The sequence below is a fragment of the Chiroxiphia lanceolata genome, chromosome W (genome assembly GCF_009829145.1).
Source record: "Chiroxiphia lanceolata isolate bChiLan1 chromosome W, bChiLan1.pri, whole genome shotgun sequence".
Taxonomy (NCBI): domain Eukaryota; kingdom Metazoa; phylum Chordata; class Aves; order Passeriformes; family Pipridae; genus Chiroxiphia; species Chiroxiphia lanceolata.
The window spans coordinates 5,592,254-5,617,551 of NC_045670.1; the positions used below are offsets into that span (position 1 = coordinate 5,592,254).

A 25,298-nucleotide genomic window follows, 5' to 3' on the forward strand; every position below is an offset into this window, starting at 1 on the left:
AATCACGCCTTTTGTATTCTTTCGGTTACATAAACTGTTACCTATTCATTGACTGCCATTTTTTTACCTTAAAAGGTAAGTTTTCTGACCCAGGAGGGGGTGTTACCCTTTCCCTTGATTGATTGTGAAGTACCCCTGTATTAGGGAGGATTTGAGCATACTGAAATCTTGAAACCATGACACCATTGGAAGCTCAACAAAACTGATATTTATTACCAAGAGGTGGCCAACAAAATGAACAAACCCAAAACAGAGGAAGGAGGAGAGAAATAAGCCCCTAGCACGACCTCCCCCAGTCACCCAGCTGTTGCCCATAAAGTTATCTCACTGGCCTAGAATGCCTATAATTACCAATAACAGAAGCTGCATCCTTGGAAAGTCAGTAAGTTCACAAATTGGCAGGCGTCCCCCGCCAAAGGCAACGTTATCCTTGATGTGAAGCTTGCTCCTCTCCAAGAAAGCGCTATCTGCTTTTATACAATTGAGTGACCTTTACCTAGGCAGGGGCCCCCTGGTGGTCTAGTGGTTAGGATGCAGCGCTTTCACCGCCGCGACCCGGGTTCGATTCCCGGTCAGGGAAGTCCTCCGGGCAGATGGAGCTCGTCAGCCCTGTAAGGCCATCCATCTAAGAGAAGGTCACTCGAAACAAACCCACGTCCTGAGGACCTCACTGCCACCATCCAAGCAGATCTGCCACCCCGGCAGATGAACCTTAGGATTAAAGGGTGGGCTCAGCTCAGCGCATGCTGTGTCTCACCTAAAAAATCCACTGCGCAGGCTCGAAGGGTAAAGACCTTTCCCAAATCTTCGTTCGCGAAGACTGGCCATACTATACTATACCTAGGCAGGTGTGGCCATCACCGCCCAACCAGAGGCCCTCAGTCCCACCCCCTTGGTTACGTAAGTGCATCTCTTCTGCGCACGCGTGGCTTTCCCTGCACCTGCGTACTGCACTCAGGGGGGTCTTTTCCAAATGAGTCTGGGGGTGTCCTTCATCACTATAGTCTTCAATTTCTCCTTCAAGTGACCTTGGAGAAGAATTAACCAATCACAGAACACCAATTAAATATAGTTTATACAAAAACTCCCTTCAAGGACAAAGTTCCTGTTTTATCAGTGCTTGTTTTCTCATAACTTGGCAGGGAAATAACAAAACTTTTACAGGTGGCTGGGTCGAACACAGACCAAAAGTATCAGTGTAAGTAACCCCTGATACAACCACCCTGGACCTGTACAGAGGGGTCCCCCTGTACACAATAGGCTGCCACATGGCAGAGAGGATACATCTTTATTTATGCGTTTTCTCTATTCCCGACTGTGAAAGGTTCCCTGACGTCAGGTCCAGACAGGACCATCCACCTTACAGCCTCTGCGGTACGCCTAAAAAACCTCTTGGTTAAAAAAAACCAAAAACCCACTCCCTTCCATCTTCCTACTAAATTCATTTGCTTATAATAAAAGCAGGTTATTTATTTCTCATAGTTTACTCTTATTGCTGTCTTTTGCACACTGAAAATGTTACTGATACAAGTGAGAGCTGCACTAGTGAGAGTTATTAAACTCCTAAAACTGTTTGCTTCTGATAATTATCACAACTACGCCATGTTTTGATTCTGATATTAATCTTCTGTGTGAAGACACAAATATATTTTTCCTTCCTGTTCTCTTAAAACTGATTTAGCAATTCAGCTCGTATCTCTTTAAATGTGACTGAACATAAGTTTACTTGAATCTACTAAAATTCAGCTTACTGCCAATTTTTATACCTAAAACCAGGAATAATGACTTCAGAACTATTTCAGCACTCCACTTACATCAGTGAAACACTTCTGTTAGCTGATTTCCTCTTTGCTCCCCCAAATGCACACCTCTTCAGGGAATCATTACACCAGATGTTACATACATTAACATAATGAGTTTATGTTTTTTAAATAGCTTCTTTCAGAAAACAGTAGATAAAGTGTGGCAATCAGAATATCAGCTACAACTGTTTTTGTTGAATGTTTTTCTGATTTCCTAAATACTGTATTTTAGTACACCTCTTCCATAACATGGCTTTTTACTTATTTCTAGGTGTTGCAACCTGCCCCAGAAGGGGAGGGTAACCCAAGTTCTTATTAATAAATCCCTTGGGGTGGATTAGAGTGAAACTACACTGAATAATTGGTGTTTGTAAACATATATATGTAGGGTTTACTTTGGAACAATTTTGTTTCAAGAGTGTGTTGCCGTTTTGAGTGTTTGTTATCATTCTATAGCAATACAGCACCATGAAAGCATCATAGCAGTATTGAAGCATCTATAGCAATATAGCACTATTAAAAACTGCTGTGATTAAGAAGATATTTGTAGGTTGAGTCACAGGATTCATCCTGATTTCTCCAACCTTTAGAGGGGTATCTCCAACAAGTACTCATGTCCCTTATCAGTGTTCTAATTCTAAGCAAAACCCACGTTTTTGGAGGATCTCCTGGTCCTTCTTTGCATGTTATAACCTTTGAACAATTGAATAAAGGACTATCTTCTACTTGAGGCACAGTAAATTTGGGTTCTGTAAATTTGGATTCAAAAAATGCTTGTACAGACCATGCCCACATTAAGTTTTTCCAGTTAATTGGAGTTATATTTCTTGTATTAGGAAGTTGTACACACCAGGAAGGACTAAAAACTGTGGCATATTTACTTTCTTATACATCTGGCGTGTATAATGGGTCAAAGAGTGGGTCCCATGAGTAAATAAGGCAGGGTTGTCTAGCATTATATTCCCCAAAGGTTATCATTCCAGGTTTAAATTCACCTCTACTTGATGTAATAGATGGGTGAGGGAATTCAATTTGAGATAAGATGGTTACATTTACCTTTGGACATATAGTTTTACAATATTTGCAGTGTGACATCCAGTCCTGAGTTATATTAGGAGGTGGGGTGTAAGTTTGGTAAAGGCCATGCACTATAGGAATACCTTTCCAGAGTATTTGGGCTCCATTGGTCTTGTTTGTCCACTTTTCAGGTAGGGGTAATGGGTCTGTCACACTAGCCATGTTAAAAACAAAAGATAAATTCAATGGTACCATAAAAAATCACAATCCTTGTTCAGCAGACTCGGGTAAAGTTACACATATACCCTGATCGGTATGATTCCATATTTTTGCAAACACTTTGACTAGTTCCCAGGTGAGGTTCCTTTGATTTTCACTTTTAACAGTCTATTCTACTGAGCACATGTCATTCATGGCTAGGCTTCGCGAACGAAGATTTGGGAAGGCACTATCCACATTTGCTGCAGGCACGCTGGTGGCTTATGAGGCCAATACGTGACAGACACATCCGATTGCAAAAGGCGCAGCAGAAAGACTCCTTAGATGGTGTATTTTGCAGGATACGGTTCTTTCTGCGTTGCCTTTCTTCCTCGAGAGTGATCCTGTGTGAGTTCTCAAAGGAGACAGCTGCGTTATAGATGGTGTGTCTCCAGGCCTCCCGATTGGAGGCCAGAGTAGACCAGTTATGGTGATCAATATGGCCAAGGCTGAGGTGTTGTTTCAGGGAGTCCTTGTATCTTTTCTTCAGGGCTCCTCTCATGCGGCAACCAGTGGCAAGTTCACCATAGAGCAGGATCTTAGGGAGGCGGTGGTCCTTCATCCTTGAGACGTGCCCTGCCCATTGCAGCTGCGTTCTCAGTAACATGACCTCAATACTAGTGACAACTGCTTGCTCTAGTACAGATGTATTGGTCACATAATCTGACCAGCGGATGTTAAGGATTGTACGGAGGCAACGCTGATGGAAGCGTTCTAGGAGACGCAGGTGGTGGCGGTAGATGACCCATGATTCGGAGCCGTATAGGAGAGTAGACAACACTATGGCTTTGTAAACACTGATCTTGGTGCTTTTCTTTAAGTGTTTATTACGCCATACTCTTTTGTGGAGTTTTCGAAAAGCATTATATGCCTTAGCTAACCTGTTGTCTATCTCTCCGTCGATCTTACCATCTGAGGAGATGAGGCTACCAAGGTAATTAAACTGTTGGACTGATTTGAGCTCTGATTGGCCAATGGTGATGTGGGGATGATGGGGGACTTCCTGAGGTGCAGGTTGATGGAGGACCTCTGTCTTCTTTAAGCTGACTTCCAGCCCAAAGAGCTCAGCAGCGTCTGCAAAGCAGGATGTTAAACGCTGCAGGGCTGCCTCTGTGTGGGCAACAAGGGCGGTGTCATCAGCATAAAGCAGCTCCCGGACAAGATGGTTTAAGGTCTTGGTGTGGACCTTCAGTTGCCTCAGATTGAATAGACTTCCATCAGTACTGTATCGAATGTAGATACCGTCCTGATCATTGAGGTCTGCTGTGGCCCTTTGGAGCATCATGCTAAAGAAGACGGTGAATAGGGTAGGAGCGAGAACGCAACCTTGTTTCACACCATTCTTAATTAAAAAGGGCTCAGAAAGTGTGTTGCCATATCTGACTTGGCCGTGCTGATCCTCATGGAGTGAGATGATCATTTTAAGGAACTTGGAGGGACAACCTAAACGTTCCAAAATCTGCCAGAGACCTTTTCTGCTCACAGTATCAAAAGCCTTGGTGAGGTCGACAAAGGTTACATAGAGATCTTTGTTCTGTTCCCTACACTTCTCTTGCAGTTGTCTGAGGACAAATACCATGTCTGTGGTGCTCCTGTTGACTCTGAAACCACACTGACTTTCAGGTAGAATTCCTTCTGCTATAGTGGGTATTAGTCTGTTCAAGAGTATTCTTGCCAGGATTTTGCCAGCAATGGAGAACAGAGTAATACCACGATAGTTTGAGCAATCTGATTTAGTACCTTTCTTCTTATACAAAGTGATGATGACAGCATCATGAAGGTCTGATGGTAGTTCACCGAGCTCCCAACAGCGCACCACAAACTCGTGAAATTTGGTGTGGAGTGCAAGGCCCCCATGTTTCCAGACTTCAGGTGGAATTCCATCAACCCCAGCTGCCTTGCCGATTTTTACCTGCTGTATGGCCTTGAGGGTTTCTCCTAAAGTGGGGGCAGTATCCAATTCATACTTTACTGGTTGTTGTGTGATGGACTGAATTGCTGAATCTTGGACTACACGGTTGGTACTGAAAAGAGTCTGAAAGTGTTCAGACCATCGATTCAGAATGGAGGTTTTATCTGTTAGAAGGGTTTGACCATCAGCGCTGAGTAGAGGACTTTGGACGTGGTATGTAGGCCCGTATGCTGTTTTCAAGGCCTCACAGAAACCTTTGTGATCACCTGTATCTGCGCATAATTGAGTTTTTTCAGCTAGATCGATCCACCATTTGTTCTGGATATCACGGAGTTTCTGTTGGAGCTTGCTGCATGCGAGACAAAAGGCTGTTTTTCTTACATGACAGGATGGCAGTGCAAGGTGTGCTTGGTGGGCGGTTCTCTTCTTCCTCAACAAGTCTTGGATTTCTTGGTTGTTTTCGTTGAACCAGTCCTTGTTCTTCTTGAGGGAGAACCCTAAGGATTCTTCAGAGGAATGCAGGATGCTGTTTTTAATATGAAACCAGATTGTTTCAGGAGAGGAATCTGTGGGAATGTTTTCGAGCCTAGTTTGAAGGTTTGCCTGGAAACTGTCTCTTACTGTGGCTGATTGAAGATTGTTAACTTGGAGGCTGAGCACATGTACAAGGTAAATAACCATACAAACATAACTAACAAATTATAAGTACAGTTACCAGTAAACTGAACCATAGTCCAAATCTGAGGTTATTCATTCACAGTTCTGAATACTTTTCTCCATTGAACAGTTACCTGTAAAAGAAAAGGTCTGTCTGACCCCTTTTAGGCCCAACATTAAACTGTAGGAACAATTCACCGAGAGCTTATTTTGTGTTCTTCGCCATAAGCATCTTTTGCTTTCCAGGTGTATATGTTTAAGGGAGTGGCAAGTACCATTGGTACAGGTCCTACAGAAGGTAGTTCCGCTAATACAGGTTGTCTGGGAAGGTGAGAGGGTTTTTGATTACTCTCAGGCTTTACTGTTACTGGTATCAGAGAGGGAGGCTGTGGATAAAAAACCGTGAGTCTAGGACAGCCATTTACTCCCCATTGGTCATTCACCATTTTTACAGCATCCCATAGTCCTTCAGTCCAATTGGATTTCGGAGGTTTTAGAAATCGTTTAAGCAGGCTATTTGTTCTTTCCACTATGCCATTTGCTTGTGGATAATATGGTGTGTGAAATATCCACTGGATTCCTTCTTCCTTGACCCACTCCTGGATGATGGCAACTGTGAAGTGTGACCTGTTGTCTGATTGGATAGATACAGGTTTTGGGAAAAAACTGAACCACATTTTAAGAACTTCTAGAGCGTTTGTACTGGTTGCCCGAGGGAAAGCTTCTGCTTGCACTAATCCTGACCTAACTTCCACTCCCACTAACACATAGTTTTCCCTCAGACTTTCGAAAGGGTCCAATATAGTCTATCTGCCACAGCCCTTTTCTGTCTCTGATATGTAACAGGGATTGTTCTAAAGGGTGACGCTCGAGTTGGGTTCAGCACTGTTCACATGAGGATATGCAGGTGCGGCACATCTCTCGAATTACTGACCATCCCCTGCTTCCTGCTTCTCTGTATAGGTCTTGTGCCCCTGTGTGCTGTCGTTTTAAGTGCAACCACTCTAACAATCTGTCCCAGTTCTCTGTGGGAGTTTTTACACTTAGAGGGGCTAATCTGGCCAGTTCATCTACTCTGTTGTTCCAGTGGCTAGCTGCAGTTTCATTTTCCTGGTAAGAGGTTACCCATCCGACTAAAAAATTCCCTTTCTTTGCCATAACAAGAATTTCTTGCCATTTCTCTTTGCCAAACAGGAACTCTATTCACTTCCCAGTAATTTTTGTCCCAGAAGTGGAACCACTCAGTACACCCTTTGAACACAGCAAAAGAATCAGTGTAAACATATACAGAGTCAGAGGTTTCAGCTTCATGGTTAAATACACTCCAAACTGCTACTAATTCTCCTACCAGTGCACTGCCTTCTCCTTCGGTTACTATTTTGTCTCCTGTCATCATCATGACTGGGCTTCGGAAACGAAGATTTGGGAAAGGTCTCTACCCATGTTTGTCACAAACATGCTGGTGGCTAAAAAGGCCAATACGAGACAGGCATGTCCGATTGCAAAAGGCACAACAGAAAGACTCCTTAGGTGGTAAATTCTGCAAGGCACGATTCTTTCTGCGTTGCCTTTTCTCCTCAAGAGTGATCCTGCGTGCTTTCTCAAAGGCATCAGCAGCGTTATAGATAGTGTGTCTCCAGACCTCCCGGTTGGAGGCCAGAGTAGACCAGTTATGTTGATCAATATGACCAAGGCTGAGATGTTGTTTCAGGGAGTCCTTGTATCTCCTCTTTGGGGCTCCTCTCATGCAGCAACCGGTGGCAAGTTCACCATAAAGCAAGATCTTAGGGAGGCGGTGGTCCTTCATCCTTGAGACGTGCCCTGCCCAGCGCAGCTGTGTTCTCAGCAACATGGCCTCAATACTTGTGACTGCTGCTTGTTCTAGAACAGATGTATTGGTCACATAATCTGACCAGTGGATGTTTAGGATTGTGCGAAGACAGCGTTGATGGAAGCGTTCTAGCAGTCGCAGGTGGTGGCGGTCGATGACCCATGATTCAGATCCATATAAGAGAGTAGACAGCACTATGGCTCTGTAAACACTGATCTTGGTACTTATGTTTATGAACATAAAAGAGTTCATAAACTCTTTTATGAAGCTTTCTGAAGGCACTATATGCCTTTGCTAACCTGTTGTCTATCTCTCCATCAATCTTACCGTCCGAGGAGATGAGGCTACCTAGGTAATTAAACTGCTGGACTGATTTGAGCACTGATTCGCCAATGCTGATATGGGGATGATGGAAGACTTCCTGAGGTGCTAGTTGATGGAGAACTTCTGTTTTCTTTAAACTGACTTCCAGCCCAAAGAGCTCAACAGCGTCTGCAAAGCAGGATGTTAAATGCTGCAGAACTGCTTCTGTGTGAGTGACAAGGGCGGTGTCATCAGCATAGAGCAGCTCCCGGATAAGATGGTTTAAAGTCTTAGTGTGGGTCTTCAGTCACCTTAGGTTGAAAAGGTTTCCATCAGTATGGTATCAAATGTAGATACCGTCCTGATCCTCGAGGTCTGCCGTGACCCTTTGGAGCATCATGTTGAAAAAGACTGTGAATAGGGTTGGTGCGAGAAAGCAACCTTGTTTCACACCATTAGTTATTAGAAAGGGCTCAGAAAGTGCCCTGACTTGGCCGTGTTGATCTGTATGTACCTGTAAAGCTACAGCACGATATTTCCAAACTTTACCTTCCTGCTTAGCTGAGGCATCAGTAAACCACACATTTTGCAATTGCTCTGAGTATGGGGGTGCAATTTGAATCACAGAAGGTGGAGAATCAGCTGTGCTATTTAAAGTTACCTCATCTTGTAAGGGAAGATTTTTGCAAGCTCCTTCGGGTACCTGAAAAATGGTGCAATATTGTTCAATTTGAGCATACCATTTCCGAACAGTAGCTCGCTCGACCGCCCTTTCAGGGGGTGGGGTTCCTGTCAAAACAGGCTTGACAACCTTAAAGGGTCCCCTTAAAATTAGAGATTGCTGACGGACAATTTTTCCTGTTTCATGAAAAGCAGTACTCACCACAAATAAACCCTTTTCCCAGGTAGAATATCGTTTTTCAGCATCTTTGAAACTGCATGAATAAAACCCTATAGGCCTGGTGGGAACATCAGGTCCTTTCTGCCATAAGTGTATGGACAGTCCAGAGCTTGCAAATCCCCACTCAATTTGTACTGGATCGGTAGGGTGTATGGGGCCTGGTGAGTGATATGTGTTGACCTCAAAAATCGGGAGTTGTAGGGCTTCATCGTGAAGGGGGGGTCCAATTCCACCTTACTTTTTTCCACAACAAATCATGTAAGGACCGTGCAATTATTGAAAAATCGGGGATGTTTTCTCCAAAAAATCAGCAGGCCTAAAGCATGCTGTAAATCCTTTTTATTCTCTGGTGTTTTAAGTTGGTCTAGGCAGGTAAGTGTGTCTGGGGGAATACAAACCATTCTTCCCTTCCACCAAATTCCCAGGAATTTTACTTCTTATGAAGGAGGTGATGCCTTAAGCCCTTAATGGTTTTTATTTTTCTAATACTTGTAAGTTTTATAAGTAGATTTTAAAAGCAGCAACCCTCCCTCCCTTGTCCCTTGTCCCTTTGCCTCTAGCACCCTTAGTTTACAAATTCCTTAACCCTCTTACCCCATTCTATGCTCCCTATATCACTCCTACCCCTGAATACAGCAGAAATGTTTAGTCTTTTGTCAAGGCAAGGCCTAGATTGTTGGCAGAACAGCATATCAGGGCCTAAACCACAGAACACGGTCAAAAACTGTCTAACTATGTACCTTTTGTGCTCTGATGATTGTGAAGATGGGATGAACAGAGGGTCCCAAAATACACCCCAGACCCATTTCCAGGGGGTGGACCTGGGGCGGTCCAGAGTAAAGGCCACAGGGGTGCGCGTGTCTTATAACATCTTTTGCCTTGGCATAATAAACCCTTTCTTATCTTTATTATGCCAAGGCAAAAGATGTTACAAGACGCTCACACCCCTGTGCCCGAGAGGTTACATTTTATAATACCATCCATCCAATCCCAAATGTGTCCAATGTTTCTACAGCTTGATTATCTGTTCCCCCACCCATCCTGCGAGTTGGGCTAACCATAAGATTTAAGTCATCCTCCTTATCAGGGAGATGTTTAGAACAAATTTTTCCTATGCTACACATTAAACAATAGTGCTTTAACCCTTTCCCATGATTCTCCTTTTCAAGGGCTAACACTAAGGGATCTGAGGAGGCTGGATTCACACCACAATCTTTCTGCCTTTCCAGATGGTTCCACAACGTGAAAAACTTATCAGTATACATAACCTCATCCCGCTTCTGTTCCCGTCTTGAAAACATTAACTGTAACAATGTATTGTATTTTAATGTTCCATTTTGTGACCACTTTTCTCCAGAGTCTAGCTTATATAATGGCTACCTTTGATTACAGTACTTAATTCAATTCTCCCTGGTAGCTGTTCCCCAGGGGGTCTGCCAATCTTCCTCCAGTGTCACAAAATGCAACCAAGTGGGGACTTTTTCAAAGTACTCCCTTTAGATTGTCCACTACCCATCTCTGAAATGTAGACCCAAAATGTTACAATACAGAAACAAATACAAAATAATTATTGATCAATAAAAGAAAACCAGAAACCAAATTCTTGAATACCAAATAACCCACCCAATGCGCTAGAAGATCCACGTCTTATATGGGCAGAATTTCCAAAAAGAATGCTTTATTATCGAATGGGATGTTACCCCCGTCCCAGACTGGTCCGGGGATCTGTGGTCTTCTCCAGGAAAGTCCTGGTGCTGGAGTGAAGATCCAGAGATCCCTTGGATCCACGGCAGATCAGGCAGAGGGTCCCATCTGGGTTGCCAAAAATGATACCAAAAAGCAGCAAAACCAAACTCCTTAACACCAATTTGTAGTTATTAAAAAGCAGGGATTCTTTATTCAGTGCACTGGACACTTGGAGGATAGCTCCTCTAACTGAATGTGCCAAATGACAGATAGACAGGGCTTTTTATTAGACATACTGTTTACATATTCATTAGATATTCTCACTTACTTTATACATATTCATTGAAACAAAATATTGATGACAACTACAGGTTTGAAACCTGCACCCCAGACCACTCAGGGTCATCTGGACCTTCAAGGTTGCTTTGGCTACAATGATATCCTTTTGTTCCAGTCCAGGTGCATATGTCTTAAATAAGATGTGCTTGCAAGAGTCCCTTTCCTTGAGAAGAACATTAAACAAACCTAAAGAATTTAGAAAATTTGATATGAAGCATAAGAATAGGTTTGGTAACTGTCAACTACTATTCTAAAGTGTGAGAAACTTTACAGCTATACTAAAATCCATATTTACTAAAGATCTTAAAAATTCTAAGGCATCAATGTAATATTAATAATAAATATATACTAATAATACTTATAATAATTGTCATGAGAGGGAGAGAGAGTAACAGAAGCTAAGAGAAACAAGCGATGCACAATTATCTCAGTTTAAAGAGACTGGAATGTTTGCTAAAGAGGATGAGTTATGAGACAAACCAAACTCCTCTCTCTCAGCAATTGTAAATTCAAAATTAAGGGGGCTTTAATCGAGGAAGTGTGGAAAAAACCCCAAGAAATAACAACCCTTTATTAAAAGATATATGTATGTTGGCAAGAACAGTAACAGAACACAAAAAAAATAACTAGACAATAGTCCTGTACCCAAAAGTCCCCTTCAAACAAAAGAACAAAAAAAAAAGGTCTGAATACTTCTCTGTCTTTAGCACAGCTCTAATCACGGTTGGCAGGGGGCACTGTTGGATCACTGGAGGTGCAGAGCCTGTAGTACTCTGTGTTGACCTGCAGGGGGCACTGTTGGATTGCTGGAGGTACAGAGCTTGCAGTACGCAGTGGTGGTCTGCAGGGGGCACTGTTGGGCTCTGGCAGTCACCGCGTGGGAGGGGGGTCTGGGGGATGGTCTCGGATCGCCAGAGAAGCTGAAAAAGAAAACAGAGACCCTTCCCCCAATGGAAGAAAGGCAGAAGGAAAAACAGTCCACCCCCCACGGGACTCACTGTTGTTCTCAGATGATGGTGTTTCAAGGCTCCTTGCTTCTCTCCCAGCAAACACACAACTCTCTGATGAAAAACCCAGTAGGTCCCGGCTGGAGTCACGAGGCAGTGTGCAAGCTGATCAAGGCCGGTGGTCAGGCCTCACCAGGAAGAAAAGCCAGAAAGACCGGCTTTCCAGTCCTTTTCTCCAAAAATGCCCAGACACAGACCCTGTCTCTGTCCCAGAGAGAGAACTCCGCAGTCTGATCTCTCCCCTCTGAGAAGAACCAACCACCCCCTCCCAAAACTCCTCCCCTCTCCCCCCAACCTCTTATGGGCCATCCTTTAGGAATGCGGTCTGGTCAGCTAGGTTCTTTTGTAAGGTTAATTGATCCCCTTCCCCCCACTCACTCCATTTTCTTACAGTGGAGTAGGAAAGAAAAAATCCCCTATTGGATTTATAACCTATAACAACAACAGAGTTGCTCACCACCTGCTGACTGATGCCCAGCACATCCCTGAGCAGCAACTGACCCCTCACAGCCACCTCCACCCAGTTCATATACTGAGCATGACATTCTATAGTGTGGAATATCCCATTGACCAGTTTGGGTCAGTTGTTCCAGCTGTGCTCCCTTCCAGCTTCTTGTGCAGCTCCTCACTGGCAGAGCATGAGACACTGAAAATCCCTTGACTCAGGGTAAGCACTGCTCAGCAACAACCAAAACATCAGTGTATTATGAGCATTATTCTCATACTGAATCCAAAATACAGCACTGTACCACCTACTGAGAAGAAAATGAACTCTTTCCTAGATGATACCAGGACAAATAATCTACCAGTGTTTGCTCCTTTAGAATCCTTTACTCTTTCTATAGGATTCTTTCTCCAGACATCTGGGTTAAGGACTTTGGAGTAGAGGAAAATATGCATCTCTTTGCTTTTTCCTGCTGTCTCATCCCTTGTGAATTTGTGTTACTGTGAACTATATTTATGCTCCGTTTCCCTAAGGACAGTAGTGATTTATGGTTGTAGAAAGTTGTACTTGATTGATTGATCAAAGAAGTTGTCGGGGAAGTACAATGGAGCTGACTGAAGTATATAAGAATATCATAGAATCATAGAATGGTTTGGGTATGAAGGGACCAAAAAGATCAACCCCTCTGCCATGGGCAGAAACACCTTCCACTAGACCTGGTGGCTTAGAGCCCCAACTAGCCTGACCTTGAACACTTCCATGGATGGGGCATCCACCACTTCTCTGGGTAACTTGTACCAGTGCCTCATCACTCTCATAGTCAAGAATTTCTTCCTAATATCTAATCTAACCCTGCCCTCTGTCAGTTTGAAGCCATTGCCTCTTGCCCTGTCACTCCATGCTCTTGTAAAAAGTCCCTCTCCAGCTCTCTTGTAGGCTCCCTTCAGGTACTGGAAGGCTGCTATAAGGTCACCCTGGAGTCTTCTCCAGGTTGAACAATAATTCTCCCAGCCTTTCCACATAGGAGAGGTGTTCCATCTGTCTAATCAACTTGGTGGCCTCTGGACTCGCTCCTGAATCCGAAAAATCCAGTATGAAGAACTACTCAGAGACTTTTTTTTATCTTTAAGTAGCAAGGTATTTGTTTATTTGACATTGGGAGTAAGCCAGCTCACACTGGACAAACTTACTCAACTTGAAAGTGTAAAAGCAAGTTATTTCATACACTTTAGATACATGGTTACATCATTTAACATACATATTAATAAGTAGACTAGTCTCTGGGCAGAGTCTTTCCAGACATGCGCAGTCTTCTACTGTGGGGGTCTTCTCCTCAAGCCTTCATCCCTCTGGTGGTGGCTATGGACGTCTTCCTCAATTTGACCTCTTCAGTTAGGTGACCTGAATTCTTCAAGCTTGCAAAATCCTGGCTCTGGGCCTTCTATATCTTATTCAAACATCTAGTTTACCTAATTTATTATTGTGTGTGTACTACTCCTATTCTTTCTATAATAAGACCTTTGGTCCAGTGATCAGAACAGAACATGATATTAACCAGTGCTCCTAAAATGTTCTTCTAGCAAAACAGGCATTGGGGTTTCTTAGCAGGCCAAGATATCTCATTTAACTCTTTTAGACCTGGTTCCTGTTTCACTCCAAAAGGTTGATGTCCTTCCATTGCTGGGGCCCCCAGAGCTGGATGCAGTACTCCAGATGGAGTCTCACCAGAGCAGAGTAGAGGGGCAGAATCACCTCCCTCAACCTGCTGGCCATGCTGCTTTTGATGCAGCCTAGGATATGATTGGCTTTCTGGATTGCAAGCACACACTGCTGGCTCATGTCCAACCTCTCATCCACCAGCACTCCCAAGTCCTTCTCTGAAGGGCTGCTCTCTATCTGGTCATTCCCCAGGCTGGGAGTTGCCCCGACCCAGGTGCAGCACCTTGCACTTGGTCTTATTGAACCTCATGAAGTTCCCATGGGCCCACTTCTTGTGCTTGTCTCGGTCCCTCTGGATGTCATCCCCTCCTTCAGACGTGTCAACTGCACCACTCAGCTTGGTGTCATCTGCAAACTTGCTGATGGTGCACTCGATCCCTTTGTCATTAATGAAGACATTGAATAGCACTGGTCTCAATATGGACCCCTGAGGGACACCACTTGTCACTGATGTTCCTCATGACACTGAGCAGTTGACCACAACTCTCTGGATGCGACTGTCCAACCATTTCCTTGTCCACTGAACAGTCCATCCATCAAATCCATCTCTGTCTTCAATTTAGAGAGAAGGATGTTATGGGAGACCATGTCAAAGGCTTTACAGAAGTCCAGGTAGATAACGTCCGTAGACCTTCCCTTGTCCACTAATGTAGTTATTCATAGAAGGCCACTAGGTTGGTCACGCAGGACTTGCCCTTGGTGAAGCTGTGCTGGTTGTCTTGAATCACCTTCCTGTCTTCCATGTACCTTAGCATAGTTTCTAGGAGGATCTGTTCCAGGATCTTCCCAGGCACAGAGGTGAGGCTGACAGGTCAGTACTTCCCTGGGTCTTCCTTTCCATCCTTTTTAAAGATGGGTATAATATTTCCCCTTTTCCAGTCACCTGGGACTTCACCTGACTGCCATGACTTTTTAAATATCAAGGAGAGTGGCTTGACAACTGCATCAGCCAATTCCCTCAGGAGAATATATAACAGCTCTGTTTGGATTGCTCTCTTAGGGTGGTTTGGTGGTGGTGACAACTAGGGGAGGTGGCAGGTTGCAGGCTGTGTTTTGAGCATTTTGGTTTTGAGTATTTTATTGTTTGATTTGAGGAAACATTTTTGAATTCATAACTCAATTACTGTTGAGCTTCAAGTGGTCCTTACAAAGATTATTCAAGCATATTTGAACTCTGAAGATGCATACCAACTGATTAATTGTATGCTTACATAGTAAGAGTCGCTATTTAGTATTTTTTCACCCTCCTATGTGAAGTAATTAAGTATTGGATCCATGTAGGCTTGTGTCTTAATAGTGAGGTTGGTCCAGTACTCACGGGTCTCTTCATACTAACTAGGTGTAAAAATATTGCTACCTGCCTAGACCGCCTTGTTAGCATATGAGTTGGCCTTTGTTAGTCATAGCTGCTCTTTAGGATGCTGTAAAGGGTTTGCATGGCCAGGTTTTACTAGCAGGTGGGGCTACAGGGGTGACTTCTTTGAGAAACAGCTAGAAGCTTCCCCCATGTCCTACAGAGCCAATGCCAGTTGGCTCCAAGACAGACCTACTGCTGACCAAGGCTGAGACAATCAGCAATAGCAGTAACACCTCTAGGGTAACATTTAAGAAGGGAAAAAAAAGAGTTATTGCACAGATGTAATTGCAACCAGAGAAGAGAGGAGTGAAAATATGTGAAACGACTCTGTAGACACCAAGATCAGTGGAGAAGGAGGGAGAGGAGGTGCTCCAGGTGCTGGAGCTGAGATTCCCCTTCAGCCTGTGGTACAGACCATGGTGAAGCAGGCTGTCCCCCTGCAGCCTATTGAGGTCCACGGGGATGCAGAGATCCACCTGCAGCCTGTGGAGGAGACCCATGCCAGAGCAGGTGGATGCCTGAAAGAGGGCTGTGACCCTGTGGGAAGCCTGTGCTAGAGAAGGCTCCTGGCAGCACCTGTGACCTCATGGAGAGGGAAACCCATGCTGGAGCAGGTTTGCTGGCAGGACTTGTGACCCCATGGAGGATCCATGCTGGAGCAGCCTATTCCTTAAGGACTGCACCCCATGGAAAGGACCCACGCTGGAGCAGTTTGTGAAGGACTGCAGCCCATGGGAAGGACTCATTTCAGAGTTTGTGGAGGACTGTCTCCTGTGGGAGGGACCCCATGCTGGAGCTTCCTCCTCCCTGAGGAGGAAGTAGGGGCAGAAACAATGTTTGATGAACTGACCATAACCCCCATTCCCATCTCCCTGCGCTGCTGCATAGAGGAGGAGGTAGAGAATTGAGAATAAAGTTAAGCCCAGGAAGGAGGGAGGGGTGGGGGAAAGGTGTTTTTTAGGATTTGTTTTACTTCTCATTATCCTGCTCTGGTTTTGATTTTTAATACATTCAACTAATTTTCCCAATTGGAGTCTGTTTTGCCTGTGATGGTAATGGGTGAGTAATCTCTTCTGGTCCTTAACTCATGAGCTTTTTGTTATATTTTCTCTCCCCTGTCCATTTGAGGAGGAGAGCGACAGAGCAGTTTTGGTGGGTACCTGGCATCCAACCAGGGTCAAACCACCATAGATGCACAATCACCAACCATATGAAGTTCAACAAAGGAGAGTGCCATATTCTGCACCTGGGATGGGGCAACCCTGGGTGTACGTGCAGACTGGGGAATGAGATGCTGGAAAGCAGTGTCACAGAAAGGGACCTAGGGGTCCTGGTTGATGGCAGGTTGAATATGACTCAGCAGGGCCAACTGTGTCCAGGGGTGCATCAGGCAAAGCATTGCTAGCTGGTCAAGGGAGAGGATTGTCCTGTTCTACTCTGCACTGGTGTGGCCTCACCTTGAATACTGTGTGTAGTTTTGGTCACCACAATATAAGAAAGATATTAAGCTATTAGAGAGTGTCCAAAGGAGGACAAAGATGGTGAAAGGCCTTGAGGGGAAACTGTATGAGGAGTGGCTGAAGTCACTTGGTCTGTTCAGCCTAGAGGACACTGAGGGGAGACATCATCGCAGTCTACAACTTCCTTGTGAGGGGAAGAGGAGGAGCAGGCACTGATCTCCTCTCTGGTGACCAATGACAGGACCTGAGGGAATGGTCTGAAGTTGTGTCAGGGGAGGTTTAGGTTAGATATTAGAAAGAGATTCTTCACCCAGAGGGCAGTTGGGCACTGGAACAGGCTCCCCAGGGAAGTGATCACAGCACCAAGCCTGACAGAGTTCAAGAAGCGTTTGAACAATGCTCTTGGGCACACGGTGTGACTATTGGGGATGGTCCTGTATAAGGCCAGGAGTTGGACTCAATGATCCCTGTGGGTCCCTTCCAACTCAGCATATTCTGTGATTCTGTGATATTATTGCTGTTGAAACACTGACAATTTAATGAACCAATCACAAATAAGATCTCTGGAATCTGAGAGGAAGATGAGCAAGTACATCAAAATAGCATCAGGGAAGAAGTAACGGAGCCTTTGTGGTCTCTGGCATCTGATAACCAGACAAAAGCTGATACCTTTTGATCAAGATGGAAGCAGGCTTATTCATCCCTTTCTCAGAAGTCACCTTACTGAGGACAATAAAGATGACAATAGCATCTATTTTAGAACTGTGATTGGAGACATAATGATAACTATGCATTGTTGTATACTTACTTAGGCTTTCTCTATTTTAATTGTGAAATGAGTAACATTGTGGAACTTCTCTGTGCTATGCGGTACAGGTTTTAAAAACCCTTGTGTCAACATTGAAATATGGATTCAACTTCAAAAAATACAGTTGCATATTTTGAAGACCCACAAACTTACCAGGAAATAAATGCATCTATTTAGGAGGTAATATGGTCCTGTATTCTTGTATATTTAATAACAGTTTTAACATTTTATTCCAAAGAAAAAGGATATAGGGTGATTAGCTCAAAGAAAAAGCTTAGGAAAGCTTTTTTTTCATCACTTGTCACTTGGGAGATTACTAGTTGAGGCAAAATGGACTCATAGTCCGAGTTTATAAGCAGTTTTCCCCATTCTTGTCACCTAATTAGATTTTCCTGGGCTATTTGATCCTGGCCAGATACCAGGTACCCACTAAAACTGCTCTTTCACTGTCCCTCTGCAACTGGACAGAGGAGAGAGGAAAAAAAACCAGATAAGGATTCATGAGTAGAGGTAAGAGCTGGGAGAGGTCACTTACTGATTACCTTCATGGGCAAAACATACTCAAAGTGGGGATAGTACTTAAATTTATTACTAACAGGATAAGAGCCAAAGAGTGAGAAATAAAACAGACTTAAAAACATGTTCCCCTCCCCCTCCTTCCATGTTCTCCCTCCTCCCCCCCAGCGGTGCAGGGGGATGGGGAATGGGGGTTATGGTCAGTTGTTGTTTCTGCTGCTGCTCAGAGAGAGGAGTCTTTCCCCTGCTCCCGTGGGGTCCCTCCCATGGGAGACAGTCCTTGATGGACCTCTCTGGCATGAGTCCATCCCTCAGGCAGCAGTTCTTCCCAAACTGCTTTCCCGTGGGTCACTTCTCCATGGGGTGCAGTCCTTCATGAATGAGCTGTACCGACGTGGGTCCCCCACAGGGGACACAAGTCCTACCCGGGAAAAACCTGCTCCAGCATGGGCTTCCCTCTCCATGGGCTGCAGGTCTCTGGCAGGACCCTACTCCATCCTGGGCCTCCCACAAGGTAACAGCCTCCTTCATGCATCCACCTGCTCCAGCACGGGCTCCTCCATGGGCTGCAGATGGGTCTCTGCACCCCGATGGTCCTCCATGGGCTGCAGGGGGACAACCTGCTCCACCATGGTCTGCACCATGGGCTGCAGGGGTCACAACTCCAGCTCCTGGAGCACCTCCTCCCCCTCCTTCTGCACTGACCTTGGTGTCTCCCTTGTTGTTCCCATGTTCTCACTTCGCTCTTCCCTGGCTGGAATTCTTTCTGTGCAACAACCTTCTTTTCTTAAATATGTTATCACAGAGGCATTACTATTACTCCCAATTGGTTTGGTCTTGGCCAGCGGCACGAAGTCCGTCCTGGAACCGGTTGGCATTGGCTTCATGGGACAGGGGAAGCTTCTAGCAACTTCTAACAGAAGCCACCCCTGTAGCTCCCCCTGCTACCAAAACCCAGCCACAGAAACCCACCACAGTGTTGAAAATGGAAGTGACTCTCTGGGCCATCCTCTCTATTTGCTGGATCTGAATCAGCCAACCCCTACAGCTGATCACTGGATGACCTGCCATAGTGTGTAAGCTCTTAGTAGGTATGTCTTAGAATTGTTGTCCTGAGTGCACAGTGCCAATTCACACACTGAGGTGAGGTATTTCTATTTTTTTATTCTAGTTGGTGCAAAGTAGGGAGCTGACTGGTAACCCACAAAAGGCTGGCTCCCCAATCATCAAAATCTTACACTATTTATACATTTTAACAAAGGCATTAATGATAGCTGGCTACAAGTTACATAGTTCTCTTATTAATTAGTCTTCTACCTTCTATTGGTTAATGATTCTCTCACTTCCCATGCTAATTAGTCCACATGTTCAGTCTTCCTCTTCTTTTGGGTCGGTGGGTTTCTTGGGTCGTTGGTCCATGAGTCAGTGGTTGCAATCTTCCCCTGTCAGAATTATCTTTTACGCAGTTGGAGCTGATTTCTGTACAGTTGCTGAGTTGGCTTTATTAGTTTCTTCCTTATCTTGAGAGTTCTACCAGATGTCCTTGTGGCCCATAAATTCTGCATTCTTTGTGTCCACTATGTCTGAGATCACTGAAGCATGTCCAGCCCTAAACCTTAACAAAGCAATTCTACCAAGAAGTTAATTTATCTTTCTAACACCTGGACATCAGCATGTGCTCTTAATGTTTTGTGTAAACAGTAAAGTTGTGAACACATCATTTAGCAATGGGTTATAATTTTTTAGAATGACATCTTTCAGTGTTCATGCCTTTGTATCATAATAAAGAGGGGGCGACTTGAGCTGGATATTACTCTATGTTTACTGGAGGTCAAGATTTGTACAGTTTTTAGTAAACGTAGAGCAGAACCTTCCTTGGAGTATTTGGACATGATTATTACCTTAACTGGAATTACTTTGTGCTTGACTTCTCACATCTGAGCCCTTCATGATAGCAGGAAGGAGCAACCTGCCTTTGCATTTCAAAGCCCTTTAAATACCATTTGTAATTATATGTATTTCCTCTTTTTATGTTTGCCAGTTCTTAATAAAACAAGAAATTTCTTAATTCCTTAGATCTTTAAGAAGAGTAAAATGAGAAAAATTGGTGTGAAACCTGTAAAGATATACGAGATCTCATTTCCTTTATTCCTCTGATTCACTTAGGCATTCTGATAACAACCATTGCTTCAAAAGGGGAATTACAGAATTGGCCTGACCTCTTACCAAAGCTTTGCAGCCTGTTGGATTCTGAAGATTACAATACCTGTGAGGTAAGGAGGCTTATTTTGAAATGGATTATTATTTAAATTTGAATATTTTTTGTCTCTCTTCATAGATACTGTATATATGTATAGTATTTTGTATGCGTGTATATGCACATATATAATCTTTTTTGTTCAGTGTTTATGAAGGAAAATAAATAAATACCAGCTTAACTGTTTTAAGTTATGAAGAGAAAAAGTCGTCTGATTTTTTAAAAATCTTACTTTTAAGCATTTTTAATAATATGAATAAATAAATGAGCATTGAATGTTAAAATTAAAATTACTACTTACCTGTTATAGACTCATCCAACTTGAGATCTTACAGATGATAGTATAAAGTGCTTAAATAAAAAGTCTTTAAGGTTATTTTAATTTAACTCCATATTTAGTCAGCTACATTTACTTTGTTAATTAGTTATGTTTACTGTGGTCTTTTGCTAAAATTATGTTCGGTACAAAACCTAAAATGTTACTTTCTTCAAAATGTAAAAGAACATATTTTTTTTGTTGTTATTGGGTTTTGTTTGTTTTTAAACAGGGTGCATTTGGTGCTCTTCAGAAGATATGTGAAGACTCTGCTGAAATTTTAGATAGTGATGCGTTGGACCGACCACTCAATATCATGATACCTAAATTCTTGCAATTCTTCAAACACAGCAGTCCAAAAATAAGGTAGGTGTAGGTGTTACACTAAAGTTATCTGTTAAAAAATTATTTACACGAGCAGCAAGGTTGATATTTTGTAGATCAGTTTAAAAAATGCTTAGTTTTTTTAAACGATCCTGCATATGCAAATGTGAGAAGCGAAGGCACAGAAATTTCATGCATCAGTAATTTCCACCCTTATCTGTTTAGTTAATAAATCAACCTCACCTCTTTATACATCTTCCAAATCTAGAATCTTTCTGACTTTGAAAATCAATTTTTTTAATATTTTGCATATTATTATGAAAATTTCAATGCTGTGGTTAAAATTTCATATTCTGATTAGAAACAACTATCTTGCATTCATTTTGTTATGACTGCAGCAATGGGAGAGTAAAAAATTATTTGCTGATAATAGTTTCTGAGTTCTTGCAGAAAAATATTTTTCTACTTTAACTGCACCAAAACTTATAAAACTCTTTATCTTTCAGCTAGATAAAATTAAATGGATTCAACATCTTTTTACTTTAATACAGTATTAATCTCTCCAAAGTAACAGAAGTATAGAATAGAAGAAAAATTCCAAATTTAACTTGTTACTGCTAATATTTATCAACAAGAACAGTAGCTTTTACCCTGAAATAAACCAACAATGTGCCCTTCCCACAAACAAGGTGAATGGTATCCTGGGCTGGAGTGTTACTAGCATGGGAGGTGATTCTTCCCCTCACCCTCCAAGTGAGGCCACACCTGTAGAACTGTGTCCAGTTCTGGGCTCCCAAGTACAAGAGAGACATGGAACTACTGGAGAGAGTCTAGTGAAGGGCCACAAAGATGATGAAGGGACTGGAGCATCTCTCCTACGAGGAAAGACTGAGACAGCTGGGACTGTTTAGCCTGGAGAAGAGAAGGCTCATGGGTGACATCATCCACGTGTGTATATACCTGAAGGGAGGGTGAAAAGAAGACAGAGCCAACCTCTTTTCATTTGTGTCCAGTGACAGGACATGCAACAGTGGGCACAGACTGAGACACAGAAGGTTCCCTCTGAACATTGGGAAGCACTTTTTTTACTGTGAGGATGACCAAGCACTAGCACAGGTTACCCAGAGAGGTGGTAGAGTCCCCATCCTTGGAGATATTCAAAAGCCATTGTGATGTGGTCCTCTGCAACCAGCAGTAGGTGGCCCTATTTGAGCAGCTGACCTACAGAGGACCCTTCCAACCTCAACCATTCTGTGTGATTCTCTGAAATGTGTTTTTGAACTCCTGTTTGAAAATTATATTGAAAGATTTTATGACTTGGAGGGTTCAATTATTGCCAACAGTAGTAGATGGTGAAGACTAGACGAAAGAGCATAACTAGGAATATATATCTTGATAGGATTTAAATAAGATTTAAAAACTCACCTAAAATAGATGCACACTAAGGAAAATATATGTATGGCCAGTCTTCTCGAACGAAGATTTGGGAAAGGTCTTTACCCTTTGAACCTGGGCAGTGGATTTTTTAGGTGAGACACAGTGTGCGCTGAACTGAGCCCACCCTTTAATCCTAAGGTTCATCTGCCGGGACCGAGCAAGCCTGGACAGTGGCAGTGAGGTCCTCAGGACGTAGGTTTGTTTAGAGTGACCTTCTTTTAGACGGATGGCCTTACAGGGCTGACGAGCTCCATCTGCCTGGGGGAGTTTCCCTGACTGGGAATCGAACCCGGGCCGCAGTGGTGAGAGTGCTGCATCCTAACCACTAGACCACCAGGGGTCCCCAAGGAAAATATATAATGAAGCATGAACTAGCACTTGTAGAAAGATAAGCTTTGGCTTTGAGATAGTTAAACCAGTTTCATCTTTAAAGCAGATCACCTGCTGACCTGTGGCCTGGTTTCAGTACATAGTGCTGAAGTATGAAGAATATTTGTAGTGTCAGTAAAATACTATTAGTATTTAACAGTATTTAAATATTAACAGTATTTTAATCTGTCAAGAGACAACTTTTGAACACTGTTTTATGAGACTTTCTTCCAAGAAATGTCTGAACAGATTAGATGTTCGGAGTTATGTTAGTAAAAATACTTGAATGGATTTTCAGAGGCTTTTAAAGGTAACTTTATCTTGTGCCTTTACTTATATAATTTGGTTTTTGTATCTCTGAGAATGAAAAAGACTTGTAAGCAATGGCTTTGCATGAAGTGAAATAGAAGAACCAGTTCTTCACTTTCAGTTTGTTTCTACCACAAGTGTTTTATTATATATCCTAATGCAAGTGTGTATTTGTTCTAAGCTACAACTATATTACTGATGCATATTGGTCTCATTAAATTATAAAAATCTTTCCAAGGCAGTTGGATACTTAATAATGAAGAAGAGCGTGCTAAAATGTCACCATGTTGACTTGTATGGAATTGTTAATATCAGAGAAAATTAATAATCATAATACTATATTATGATTATTATGAAAAAGATCATCCTTGCATACTGTTTGGAATGAATGTACCAGGTATAGTCATCCTGCTATGTTTTTTATTTACTGAATACTTAATTTAAAATTATTTATTATATATATTGGAGGTGGTACTTAAAAATGTGGTTTAGTAATTTTTCTTGGTAACAATATCGATGTGCAGATTTGTTCCCTCTTGCCTCTAGAAAATGCTTGGACAGTGTGATTTACTTCCTAATGTTTTTGATGCCTATGTGCAGTTTAGAAAATGTTTAAGTCATGAAAAACATATTTTAACTGTTCCATTTGTAGGTCTCATGCTGTTGCATGTGTCAATCAATTCATCATCAGCAGAACTCAAGCTCTTATGTTGCACATAGATTCTTTTATTGAGGTGAGTGTGCATTCTTGGTTGGGGGGGTTAAGTCAAATAACATATCTAATTTATCAAGAGCTTTGAATAATGTTTTACAACCACCACTACCCCCAAACTCCACATTGATGGCTTCCCATTCTTAGTGATTCTGCATGTTTATGCTCAAAATAATCTAAGAACTCTCTCAACCCAAGAAATTAGTATTTTGAAAAATGCTTCCTTTTCATAAATAGAGGAAACTTCTTGCATAGAGGTACTGACAGCAGTCTGTCACTTCCCTGTGGTTGAGAGTTCAGTACAGGGATCATTATGTCACTGAGTCTAGATTATGGGTCTCTGAATACTACTACTGAATGTGGATGAGAAGGATAATATTTTGGGTTATCCAGAGTATTTTATTTGCTGCTGTTATGTACTGAAGGCATTTTCTAGCTTCAGAACTTCATTAATGTTTAGGGAAAAAAATTCAGGGAATAATGTTCTTGTGTCTAATGTACATATGACCAAAACACTGGGTAACAATACACACTGAAAGTCCGAAGAGTTCATTTGCTAAACCATGTGTTTAGGAAATAATACGATTTTCTGAGGTGTGAGGTGTGAGGGTACAGAAGTACATGTTTGCATACTTTAGTTTGCCAATAATGTCAATTTAAATACAATTTGAACTAGATGATTTGAAACTTTTCAACTGGTATTACTTTCCAATAGAATCTTTTTGCACTGGCTGGTGATGAGGAGCCTGAAGTACGCAAAAATGTTTGTCGTGCTTTGGTAATGTTGCTGGAAGTTCGAATGGATCGCCTGCTTCCTCATATGATTAGTATAGTTGAGGTGAGTCATTTCCCAAATTGCATACTGAAACATGTTTGAGATTGCATAAATAATAGCAAATTAAAAGCATACATCAGAATAGGTATGTTACTCTTGCGCTTACCTACTCTTCATTATATGCTTGAGGTTGCAAAAGTTTCTTTTTAGCTAATTGCCAACATGACATTGTATTTGACAGACAATGCATATGGCAGTTGTTGATTCTTCATTAAGTTAATTAATCCTGAAATGGCCAGGATCAGCTATACCATGGAGCAACCAGGCATTGTCTGACCACAAGTGAGAAGATCATGTTAAAAATCTTAGGTCTGGTGCTGATACTGTTGCAGTTTACACATTGAAGCTGTCACCTTTTTGGATCTTTTGACCACAGCAAGGATAAGGAATATTTAGCCAGACACGTGGGTCCTAAGATTTTTGTCAATAGAAGTCCTGACTTTTTGTAGTACAATTGTAAGAATTGATAGATGCAGGTTAACCAAGATGGCCACGACTCACAGCTGAAGTGTGAAGAATAGATTTATTCCATCATTTGCAGGGACACACACATACACTGTTAAGTCAAAATGTAGCAGGGTCAAAAAGTGCAAAGCGTAGCAGGGGCAAAAAGCACCAGCCGGGTCTGGGTTTTGTCTTACATATCAAAGGCCTGATGCATGCACAAGTGGCTCACTAGGCTGTTTTTACAGTTCTAAACTTTCTCTCTTATCTCCCTTCC

General features: G+C 42.6%; 1 protein-coding gene across 1 annotated transcript in view; it reads left to right on the top strand.

Annotated features, from left to right (window-relative positions):
- Positions 1–25,298, top strand: part of LOC116779991 (transportin-1-like) — a 91,826-nt gene that overhangs the window by 22,391 nt on the left and 44,137 nt on the right. The window contains exons 4-7 of the mRNA XM_032674496.1: positions 20,185–20,291; positions 20,824–20,957; positions 23,683–23,764; positions 24,458–24,580. Of these exons, the coding sequence (XP_032530387.1) occupies positions 20,185–20,291; positions 20,824–20,957; positions 23,683–23,764; positions 24,458–24,580 (446 nt within the window). The remainder of the gene's footprint in view (positions 1–20,184; positions 20,292–20,823; positions 20,958–23,682; positions 23,765–24,457; positions 24,581–25,298) is intronic.